At 44.6% G+C, this 12,462-nt stretch overlaps 1 protein-coding gene across 1 annotated transcript in view; it reads left to right on the top strand.

The window, feature by feature from the left end:
- The window catches only part of E2F3 (E2F transcription factor 3), a 94,382-nt gene extending 87,139 nt beyond the window's left edge, over positions 1-7,243 (top strand). Inside the window, exons 6-7 of the mRNA XM_049765123.1 lie at positions 3,047-3,182; positions 6,630-7,243. Of these exons, the coding sequence (XP_049621080.1) occupies positions 3,047-3,182; positions 6,630-6,892 (399 nt within the window). The 3' untranslated portion in view covers positions 6,893-7,243. The remainder of the gene's footprint in view (positions 1-3,046; positions 3,183-6,629) is intronic.
- The last annotated feature ends 5,219 nt before the right edge of the window (positions 7,244-12,462 follow it).

Raw genomic sequence — 12,462 nt, forward strand, 5'->3', positions numbered from 1 at the left:
TGCAGAGACTGGGGGAGTGGATGGGTGGGGAATGCTGGAAATGAACCATTGCCTCGTAGTTCAAGTTTGTACCCTCCTAGAAATCGAGGGGTTCTTTCCTATCTACTCTACTTACCCCTCTCTAAAACTCTCAAACATTTCAATTATTTGGTAGATATTGAATGTCCTCAAAGCCAGATTTTAACATAGGCCATTCCATGCACAAGGGAATACGTTACCAGATTTTAACATAGGCCATTCCATGCACAAGGGAATACGTTACCCTTTACCTCTTCCACCTTCACTTTTTCATAATCTGTTGGCTGGTAGTTCTGATCAGTTTAAAACAATGGGGAAGGCCAATGGAAAACAAAAAAGAGCAGGGACAGCCATTCTTATATCAGACCAAATTGTATTCAACCTCAAGAAAGTGATCAGAGACAAAGAGGGGCACTACTTACTGATCAGGGGAACATTAGATCAAGAAGTGCTAACCCTGGGGAATTTTACGCTTATTATGCTGCCTATGGGTCCCACTGTGAACACAGAGAGATGACTGTTGGGAAGTGTAGCCCTAATTTATTTTCGCACCTTTCAGAACTGTATCATTTATGTGTTTGCTTTCAAGAAATCCAATGGAATGGTTGGTTCATTGGTAAACTAGAATAGCAGAAGAATGGCGGGAGCTCATTTTTATGATGGGGCTCAACAAAATTGAGTCTTAAACACCAGAGGTTCCCAACAGGAAGGCCCATTTTGGGTTTGGTGGATTTTTTGTTTGGGGAGGGGTTGGTGGGGGGAACACCCAGAGGCGCTCAGGGGTTACTCCTGGCTCTGCAGTCAGATATCACTCCTGGCAGGCTCTGGAGACCATACGGGATGCCAGGAATCGAACTCAGGTCCATCCTGAGTCAACCTTACAAGGCAAACGCTCTACCACTGTGCTATCTCTCTGGCCCCTTGAAGTCATGAAATTTTCCTATACATGGATGGACATGGAAACTATTATGCTGAGTGAAATAAGTCATAAGGAGAGAGAGAGAGACACAGAATAATCTCACCCATCTATGGATTTTAAGAAAAATAAAAGACATTATTGTAATAATACACAAGAGAGTGGGCTGGTGGGACTGGCCCATGGTATGAAGCTTACCACAAAGAGTGGTGAGTTCAGTTAGAGAAATAACTATGCTAACAACTATCATGACAGTGGTAGTGAGTGAGAGAAATAGTTTGCCTGTCTTAAATACAGGCAGGGGACGGGAAGGAGAGAGTTGGGGGTATTGGTGGTGGGAAAGTTGAACTGGTGAAGGGAGGGGTGTTTTTCTTATAACTGAAACCCAACTACAAACATGTTTGTAATCATGGTGCTTAAATCAAGATATTAATTTTTTAAAGAAAGGAAGATCCATTTTCATGAGGATGTTCTTAAATCATAACAAATCATACACACTTCAGAGTGACAACAAATCCAGTCCTGTTCTGTAAATGCCTTTTCTTCCTCTGATTTTCTTAATGGCATTTTCTCCTCCCTCACTTACTTTAAGAAATCCATCTATAAAGTATCACAGAAAATACGTAATTTTTTACTGCATTGCACAGGCAGCCAGCATGTGTTGGTCTCAAATCATCAGTCCTTGGGTAATATTGTCCTTAAACTCTAAAGGGTGAGACAGGAAGTAAAAGGAAATGCATTTAAAATAATAATAATAAAAGGAGACTGAAACATGCAAACATCCCATTTGGGATAGAGTCCTGATCTTTTTTTTTTTTTTTCGGGCCACAGCCATTTGATGCTCAGGGGTTACTCCTGGCTAAGCGCTCATAAATCGCCCCTGGCTTGGGGGAACCATATGGTATGCCGGGGGATCGAACCGCGGTCCTTCCTCGGCTAGCGCTTGCAAGGCAGACACCTTACCTCTAGCACCACCTCACCAGCCCTAGAGTCCTGATCTTAAATGGTAATAATAGTTCTGTAATCTCGATAAAGGGGAGTTAAAATTTAGTATGCTGCATTCTTTTATGAAACTCAATTCCAAGCGCTTAGGCTCCTATATTCATCCATTAGTTTTTGAAGTTTAACAGTTTTTAAAAAGCCCCACCATAAAGAACTATTAATATAGAAATACTGTATCTGGAATACTTAAAGGAACTTTTAATAATCTAGCATGAAAGAATGTTTTTAAAGAGCCCAATTAACATCATTCTTAGTGTCTTTCACAAACTAAAAACCTTGCCCATGCCTCCTTCCCCACCCCCAGAGAGTCTCATTTTTTAGTGCAAGGGCCAGTTAGCCTTTTTTTGTAGAAGCCTAGATAATAAATATTACCGGCTTAGTGAGCTGGACAGTCTTGGAGGCAGCTGCACAACTCATCTGTACAGCTCTGTTATTGTCGCACTAAGTAGGAAAAAACATCAGATGCATTGAGCCATAGAATTGCAGGTTAGGTGCTTGCTTTGTATGTGGCCAACCCTGGATTCAATCCTTGGTCCCATGAACCCCTCCAGGAGTAACCCTTGAGCAGAGTCAGGATTAAGCTCTGATCATTACTGGGGTATTACCAAAAAAGGAAGGAAAAAAGTTAGAGGTAATAGGTATGTAATTTGTGTGATTGACAAATAAAACTTTATTAGACCAGCTATCAGACTGGGTTTGGCCCTAGTTGATGATATGTTGATCCCTACCCTAAAGGATGACAAGTCAGTGATGAAGACTCCCATTAAAACAGCAATGAGAATTACCTTCTCTGGGGGGAAGAGTGTTTGTTTTGGGGGCTACAATCTGCAATGCTCAGGAATTATTCCTAGCAGTGCTCAAGAGGATCATATGGGATATTGGGGGCTGAATCCAGATCAGTCATGGGCCAAACAAGCACCCTACCTATTATGGCTTGAACCCAATATTCCTTTATTTTTTATGAATATCTTTATTTAAACACCGTGATTACAAATATGATTGTAGCTGGATTGTAGTCATGTAATCCTTTTTTTTTTTAAGATGAATATCTCTCTAGCTTTCGTGACTACAAGAATTCCCAGTTCAAATTCCTTTTTCTTCTCTTCACAGAGCCTACAAATACATTTGGCAAGTACTCAAGGGCCCATTGAGGTTTATTTGTGTCCAGAAGAGACGGAAACCCACAGTCCAATGAAAACAAGCCCCCAAGACCACAATGGGAATATCCCTAAACCCACTTCCAAAGGTAAGAATTCCACTTTGTCATTTGGAGACTATGTCAAATATGAAGGTGACTTGAAGGATACTGTATTTGAGCCACAGACCTGGGCAAGAATAAAAGGCTTTATGTTATTATTGTTAGGAAGATAACTTCTTTGAAAAGGTATCCTGATCTGTTATAAAATCAATCTGTGATCGCAGGCAAATGACTCTTCCATCCTCCACAGGCGTCCCTCCCTTTAGGCTTCTGCTCCCAGCTCATTTCCTTGAAGTGTTTTTGGGAAAGCAGCTGAAGTGACAGTGAAACTGAGCTGTCTGGGTGAATCATCAAATACATTTGGCCACATACCTTTGAACGATGCTGCAGAGATCATTAAGAGCAAATGGAAAGGAAAGAAAATATATCAGGGAGAGAAAAGCTTTTTTGCACTAACAGTTTGACCTAAAAATTTCCCCCCAGTATGAAAGAAAGAGGTTATGGAAGAAAGCTCCAGGAAATACAAGATGTCCCCTCCCTCCACTGTCCCCATAGCAAAAGAATTCCTTTGCTGTCTTTTTCTTTTTCTTCATTTTTACCTATTTAAATTTCCCCCTTTGTCTCTACCAATCTGACCGGAAAAATAGGAATGATTTCAGTGAATGAATCTAGTTTAAGTCTTAAAATTTAACAACAGGGGTTGAAGCAATAGTACAGCGGGTAGAGTTTTTTTGCCTTGCATGTGGCCCAGCCAACCCCCAGCATTCTATTTGCAAGCTAGAGCCTACCTGGAGTGATTCCTAAGTGCAGAACCAGGATTAAGCCCTGAGCACTGCTGGGCGTGGCCCAAAAATGATCTTTTTAAAAAAAAAAAAAAAAAAAGACTAAACAGGGGCCAGAGAGATAGCATGGAGGTAAGGTGTTTGCCTTTCATGCAGAAGGACTGTGGTTCAAATCCCGGCATCCCATATGGTCCCCCGTGCCTGCCAGGGGCGATTTCTGAGCATAGAGCCAGGAGTAACCCCTGAGCACTGCCGGTTGTGACCCAAAAACCAAAAAAAAAAAAAGACTAAACAAGGGCTGGATCAGTGGCACAAGCAGTAGGGCGTTTGCCTTGCTAACCTAAGACAGACCCTGGTTCAATCCCCAGCGTCCCATAGGTCCCCCAAGCCAGGAATGATTTCCGAGCGCATAGCCAGGAATAACCCCTGAACATTTACAAGTGTGGCCTGAAAAGCAAAAAAAAAAAAAAAAATATCTAAAAGACAGCAGTAAAAATACAGTATATCAATTAGTACAACAAGACATCACTTCTTTCATCATAGAAATTCAAAGTGGCTATGTCTTATATGTATTTTAGAGGTTCCTTTAATAAGCTGTTTGTCCAAATAAAGTCCCGTTTAAACTGGTGAGCTTCACCTCAAAGAGTGATGAGTGCAGTTAGAGAAATAACTACATTGAGAACTATCATAACCATGTGTTTTTTTTTTGTTTTTTTGTTTGTTTGTTTGTTTTTGGGCCACACCCGGTATTGCTCAGGGGTTACTCCTGGCTGTCTGCTCAGAAATAGCTCCTGGCAGGCACGGGGGACCATATGGGACACCGGGATTCGAACCAACCACCTTTGGTCCTGGATCGGCTGCTTGCAAGGCAAACGCCGCTGTGCTATCTCTCCGGGCCCTATCATAACCATGTAAATGAATGAGGGAAGTAGGAAGCCTGTCTAGAGTACAGGCGGGGGTGGGGTGAGGAGGAGGGAGATTTGGGACATTGGTGATGGGAATGTTGCACTGGTGAAGGGGGAGTGTTCTTTACGTGACTGAAACCCAACTACAATCATATTTGTAATCAAAGTGTTTAATTAAAGATATTTTTTAAAAAAAGAAAAATAATAAACTAGTGAGCTTGAGGTTGAAGCAGTAGAACAGCGAGTGAAGTGTTGGCCTTGCACGAGGCCACCCTAAGTTTGATGCTTACCATCTCATATGGTCCTCTTCCCAAATTTCTGGCTGGGGGGGTCCCTGAACATAGTCAAGAGTAAGCCCTGGGGCCTGAGCCTGAGTGATTGCACAACTGTAGGGTGTTTGCTTTGCACATGGCTGACCCACCTGGACAGACCCAGGTTCAATCCCAGGACCATCTCATATGGTCCCTTGAGTCTGCCAGGCGCAATTTCTGAGTGCAGAGCCAAGATTAATACATACACACACACACACACACACACACACACACACACACACACACCATACAAGAGAACAGGGTATGGCCACGCACGCACGCGCGCACGCACACATACACACACACACACACCATACACACACACACACACACACCATACCCTCAAAGTAAGCCCAGAGAACAGGGTATGGCCCCAAAATAAACACACACACACACACACACACACACACACACATTCTAGGTTAGCACGTGCAAGGCAGATGCCTTACCACCTGCGCCACCACTCTGGCCCACGCTCCAGATCTGATTTGAGTGGGTTTATGATTTTTCTTTTTCTTTTTTTTCTTGAACAAGAACCTTTAGATAGCAGAGAGAAACTTTTGCCTTTTTTATCTCTATTCTTAAAAGCTGCCTTCCTTCTTGTTTGTTCATAGTAGGTATTTTTAAAAAATGAGTAAATGAGCAGTAGCAGAGATGGGTAACTGAGCCTGTTGGCAGAAGAGGTGATTCATGGTAGGAAAGAGGTAGAGCAAGGGGCCAGAGCAATAGAATAGTGGGTAAGGCATTTGCCTTGCATGCGGTTCACCTGGGTCCAATCCCTGGCATCCCATATGGTACCCAAGCCCACCAGAAGCTATTCCTAAGCTTAGAGCTAGGAGTAACCCAGTGGCCCCCAAACAAATAACAAGAACAAAAAGAAAACATAGTGAGGCCGGAGAGATAGTGCAGCAGTAAGGCGTTTACCTTGCACACAACCAACCTGGGTTCAATCTCCGGCATCCCATATAATCCCTCATGCCCACCAGGAATGATTTCTGAGCACAGAGCCAGGAATAACACACCTGAATGCCATCAGGTGTGACCCAAAACAAAAAAGCAAGGGGACCAGAGTGATAGCACAGCAGGGTGTTTGCCTTGCTCACATCAATCCTTGTTCCTTCCTGGGCATCCCATGTTGGGTCCCTTGGGCCCCCCATCAAGACTCCCGAGTGTGTTTCAAAACGGATAAAGAGGGGCCAGAGTGATAGCACAGTGATAGGGCCTTTGCCTTGCAAGCAGATGACCCAGGACGGCCCGGGTTCGATCCCCGGCATTTCATGTGGTCCCTCATGCCTACCACAAGTGATTTCTGAGCGCAGAGCTAGGAGTAACCTCTGAGCACTGCTGAGTATGGCCCAAAACTCCCCAAAACAAAAAAAACTGAAAAAGAAGAAGAGATGATATGTAACACAATCCTCCTTGTCCTTAGTGGAGAGCCTGGGCCTTGGACCCTCCTAACCTCCTAACCCTTTTCTCTCCTCCTTTCCACCCATTCAGACTTGGCTTCAACCAACTCAGGACATAGCGATTGCTCGATTTCCATGGCGAACCTTTCTCCTCTGGCCTCCCCAGCCAACCTTCTCCAACAGACGGAGGACCAGATCCCCTCCAGCCTCGAGGGGCCTTTTGTGAACTTGCTGCCTCCGCTCCTGCAGGAAGACTATCTCCTTAGCCTGGCCGAGAGTGAGGGCATCAGCGACCTCTTCGACGCCTACGACTTAGAAAAGCTGCCACTGGTGGAAGACTTTATGTGCAGCTGATCACTTGGCAGGTTCTGCCCCTCCTCGAGAAACCAATTATTTTTCTACCACGGAACCAGAACATCTGTCCTTGCAGTGTTGTCCCCCTTCCTCCCTTCTTTCCTCCAAGACAGCATCATGAAGTTACAAGACAACAACGACGAACTACGGAGCAAAAGCTGACATTTGGATGGATTTTACAATTTCATGAAGGGGAAGGAAAAAAAAAAAAAAAAGGGTTTTTGTTTTTGTTTGTTTATTTGTTTGTTTTCTGGTCTAAAAACGCACAGGTTTGCAGAGGCTCCCTTGGGAATGCCCTGCCTTTTTTTTTTTTTTTTGCCCCAGGCTCTCCCCCTTTTCCTCAACCCCCACCCCCCCAAAAGTAAGACCTCCTGGACTAGACAGCAAGTGAGAAAAATGTGCAATCAGGTGTCTCTGGCCACCTCATCCTTCTCCCTCGATCCCTGTTTGGCTGGCTGCCTGATGGATATGGCTGCGAGTTCAATGGGGTCTGGCCACCCAGCCCATTTGGGAAACAGCAGTCTTCCTTACTAGCAATTTCAAGCCGTGCCTTCTCTGCAGAATGCATGTCTTTTTTTGGGGGGGTTGGGGGGATCTGCTACCACCACCGGATGGACCTGCAGGAACTGGACACTTAAAAGTCATGCAAAAAAAAAAAAAAATGACATGGAATCCTTCCACCCTTCTTTTCCTGAAGAATATTTCGACTCACTGTCCCTAACTCAGTTGTAAGCTAACGGACTCCAGCTGGGCCTTCTCCGGAGTTTCCCCAGCACCTCTCCCTCCACAGCCTATGGGGTCCAGCACCCCGACTTTTGACCATTTGGTTGCAGATTCTACAAGAAGTTGAGAGCTCTCAAGGCCAGGGGTGGCAGTGCCCCTTCTCTTCCTTCCCTCCCCCCAACGCGTGTTTCTAGAGTTTCGTGTGGACCCAAAGGGAAGCCCCCCCCCCACCTTCGTGGATTGTTTTAGACTTTTTTATACTGAAAAATAATCTCTCGTTTTAAGCTGCCATCCAAGCATTCCTGTGGTCCCCATCACCATTTCAACTGACTTGTTTACTTCCAAGAGTCGTTGGGGTTTGTTTTTAATTTTTTTTGCTTGTTTGTTTGTTGCTTGTTTGTTTGTTTTCTTCTCTGGCTCACCCACATTTTTGAAGCAGAGGGAGAGATCCAAAGGCCCTCTCCCAATCTAAGCAAGTCCACCCTACGCCCCCACTCCAGGTCTGAGCCACCTCCGCCATCACCCTCCATCCACCCCACCCTTAGTGCTTCCTTTCCCAGGAAGGGGTGCTGGGAGCTGATGGGGCAGGGGCGTGGGGGTGCTGAGTCCTGGGAAGGAGATCCAGAAAACCCCATTGACTCAGTAACCCCCTGAGGCATGGGTTGCCCCCCCCATCTACCCCATTCTCTAAACCCAACCCACCCCCTTTTGGGCTTCCCATGGGGGGATTGGGAAAGGGGTGCCCCCCCCATACCCCGTGACCGGGTCAAGGGCTCTCTTACCTTCACTCAGGGAGACAGACCACTTCTCAGGATGGGGTCCCATAGAAAGGCATCCAGTACCCCACTAGGTGGGGTATTGGGGCTGGGGGTCGCAGCAGCATGCAACCCCCCACTCATGAAGGAGTCAATTGGACCAAGGCAAGTGGGTACTTAGAAAATGGTTGTCCCCCCTTCTCTGTCCCCCTCCAAGGTCCTGGGTCTGCACGGTACTGTTGAGGATCCAGGTCCCCAGGTGGAGGATTGGCATATGCTACGACAAAAAAGTGCAAGGGGGGGGGGGGGGTAATGGGGGGACAGGTGACTTAGTAACCTCAGATCCAGCCCTTGGAGATGCTAAGATGCAAGGCACTGCTACAAGGGGTTGGAGGTGGGGGTCTTTGTACCCAAATAAACCTCAATAAGCAACAGTTTTGTGGAGACATGCCAGGTGCCAGGCCACAGGCCAGGGCCATGCCCATGGTGTGGGGGTGCAAAAGGGGACTCGGTTGGGAGCGAGGATTTGCAGACTTGCAGATCTCCCTTTAGGAATTCAGCCCAACAAACAGACCCACAACTGTTGTTTTAAAAAAAAAAATCCTGTTACTAATAAGACCATAAAATTTAACCAATGGCCGGGGACCCCAGCCCGGTTCACTCTTGCTAGGATTTTCCACAATGGTATGCAAAGTGGTGGTGGGGTGACAAAAAATAAAAATACAAAACCAAGAGCGACACCAGCACTTTAAACTCTTTGTGTAGGTATGCGTGGGTGTGTGTATGGCAAGAAAAAAAATTAAAAATAAAAAACCAAGGTGCAAATGATCTTCCTTTTTCTTCTGGGGCCTCCACTGGGCCCAGCCTTCCTCCCACCTCTGCATGCAACCGAACTTGGTACGAAATTGCCCGTGTGGTCCCGGATGAAGCAGTGGGGTGGGATGGGAGGGTGGGGAGCTTTGTGACAAGTGCCTACTCGAAATGCACTGTGGGGTTTTATTTTTTTTCTCCCCCATCTGGGGAACCATTTCTGCCAAGCTTTCCCCCTACCCCACCCCACCCCACACCCTCATTTTCCCATATTTATCTCATGGGGTGAAGTTGTCTCTGCACCCAGCTTGGTGTCTGTCTCTTCACCAGCTGCACAAAACCCATATTATTTTTTTTCCCAAAGTCTAAAGACTGAAACTCACCTTGGCTTGAGGTGGTTTGTGTGTTCTGTTGACTTCTCGTTGACCCTTTTCGTCATGTGATGCCATATTTATTGGTGGTTGGTTGGTTTGTTGTTTGGAATGAAAGGAATACTAAGAAGTCTTTCCAAAAGTTCCTTCCTCCACAAGTTTTCTTTCTTTCTTCCCAGTGGCGAGGTCTAACTGGTGCCCATGTGTTAGAACTGTCCAGCCTGTATTGTTTTGACAAGTCATTGCTCTTCTTGACCCAGTATCCACCACACCAAGTGGCTGATGCGTACTACATACAGTGTTTGTTTTGGTTCCCCTACTAAGTATGCAGGTTGTTTTGTTTTGTTTTGTTTTGTTGTTTTCGAGATCCCATTGAGTTGCTGCTATTAACTGCTCACACATGAAATGGCTTAAATGTGCGAATTGGGACTGTGTGGGCCTTAAACTCTACCGAAAACGTGTAAAGGGTTACCCAGGAACTGTCAAACAGTGTTATGTGTGTGTTTATATGTACAGACTTGTCGCATCATGGTGGTTTTATTTAAGTTGCTGTGTACTCACATTGTCGTTCTCATAACGATTTTGTACAAAAACAAGCAAAAAAAAAAAAAAAGATAAGCAATTCATTTGTAAACACTGCCAGAAGATTTTTCTAGCTGGTTTGTAATTTTTTTTTTTAATTAAAGGACTTTGTTTTTGTTTGTTTGGTTTGGTTTTTTGTTTGTTGTGATCCCTGTGTTCATTTTTTTGTTGTTCTTGTTCTTGTTGTTGTTGTCATGATAATAGATCTGTAAATAAAGTTGCAGTATTTAAAGCTTTAGCTTTCAGGAAAGAGAAAGGAAGAACTTGAGCGGATGCTTATGAAAGAGGGCCTGGAAGGAAAATGCCTTGTTTCGTTAGCCAGGTGGCAGTTACCAGATGATGGGGATTTCTTTTCCTCTGGGGTACAATTTTTGCAAAAAAAAAAAAAAAAAGTAAAAAATTAAAAGAAGAAAAAAAAACGGAAGTATTCCTCCCAAAATTGGGAGTAAGCAAACTAATCAGTTTAGCTCTGTGCTGTTATACTAGTTTAAAAAAAAGAAAATATGTAATATAATGTAAAAAAAAATAAATAAAGCTTTTATGATGGATTTTGTAAATAGATTTGTTATAGGATTACCTATTATCTGGCTGTGATCTTACCACTTCAAATGGGTGTAATTTGAATAAATTTTGTATGGTAAACGATCAATAAAATGATTTTTTTATGAGTTCAGCCTAGTGAGTGGCTTTCCTAAACTTATTCTCTTATGCTCCTGGCCTACATTCCTCTTTGGAGACAAGAAAAGACACTGGTTGAGGTGAAGTTTGAGCAGAAACTCAGACCATGGTGTCCCCACTCTTAAGTTTGAGAATTGGTTGGCTCTATTATTTGTGACACATCTCTGCTATGGCCTGTGCCTTGGGGAGGAGGCACTGAGAAATTTTTACACCAAGGCAAGGACCAAGTCAAGTTTAATTCTACAAAGTTGAAGCGGGGACCAGAGTGATACTACAGATGTTCAGGCAATCACCTTGTACCTGAACAAAGTTCAGAAAAATCCCACATACGGTTCCCCGAGCACTCCCAGAAGGGATCCTTGATCTCAAAGCCAGGAGTAAACCCTTGAGTATGTCTGGTGACTCCATCCAGCCAAAAGTAAAAAGGATTTGAAGCGACACATTTCATTCCTCGAGACTGGCAATAACCTCCCATGTTCGAGACTCAGTATTTCTTTTAATGCCCCTTGAGTAGATTAGGTTTGGGATTGATTTGGGTTTGTTTGGGCCGAACTAACACAATTTTATTTTCTCACAGCTCTGGATGTGGGGGGCCCAAGATCTAGGTGCTGACAGTTGGTCCCTGGGCTTGGAAGTGGCATTTTTTTTGCTGGCCACATTTATATATACATTTTTCCTTTAACTCTGTTCTGGGCCCTATTTTTCTAGTTTGGGCATCTGTCATCTCAACAATGTTGGGACCTCCCCAGGTCTACACATGTGGTCAAAAGCTTTTCTGTGGTCTGGTCTGTATAAAATAATTCAAAATGCCAAGAGATAGTCCTTCTTTCAGATAGGCTACTGGTAGGGAAAGGGAGGGGGCGACAGTGAGCTCATAAATAAACCCAGCGCTGCGCAGAAAGAGAAACCGCTGAAAAATATAAACGAGAAATCTGAGTCAATTGTGTAGTGCAGCGTGAAAAAGGGTGAACACGTGACGCTGGTGTGTAAATAATTTAGAAATCGGACTCTTGCCAAAGTGTTGTTTTAGAAATGGGCTTTACAGGGCCCGGAGAGATAGCACAGCGGCGTTTGCCTTGCAAGCAGCCGATCCAGGACCACAGGTGGTTGGTTCGAATCCCGGTGTCCCATATGGTCCCCCGTGCCTGCCAGGAGCTATTTCTGAGAAGACAGCCAGGAGTAACCCCTGAGCTCCACCGGGTGTGGCCCAAAAATCAAAAAAAAAAAAAAAAAGAAAAGAAAAGAAAAGAAATGGGCTTTACTGTGCAGAGAAGTTGGAAATCAGCCTTGCAGGGGCTGGAGATATACCACAACTGTAGGGCTTTTGCCTTGCATGCAGCCGACCCAGGAGGGACCCTGTTCGATTCCCAGCATCCCATATGGGCCCTGCCCTGCCAGGGGTGATTTCTGAGTGCATAACCAGAAGTAACCCCTGAGCATTGCCAGGTGTGGCCCAAAAATCAATCAATCAATAAAGTTAAAAAAAAAATCAGCCTTGCAATATTAAAAGAGAATAAATAAAGCCATTCTACTTTAATAAAAAAAAAAAAAAAGATCAGAGCAGGGGCCTGAGAGATCGCATGGAGGTAGGGCATTTGTCTTGCAAGCAGAAGGATGGTAGTTCGAATCCCGGCATCCCATATGGTCCCCC

The sequence above is a fragment of the Suncus etruscus genome, chromosome 18, assembly GCF_024139225.1.
Source record: "Suncus etruscus isolate mSunEtr1 chromosome 18, mSunEtr1.pri.cur, whole genome shotgun sequence".
In the NCBI taxonomy this organism is placed as follows: domain Eukaryota; kingdom Metazoa; phylum Chordata; class Mammalia; order Eulipotyphla; family Soricidae; genus Suncus; species Suncus etruscus.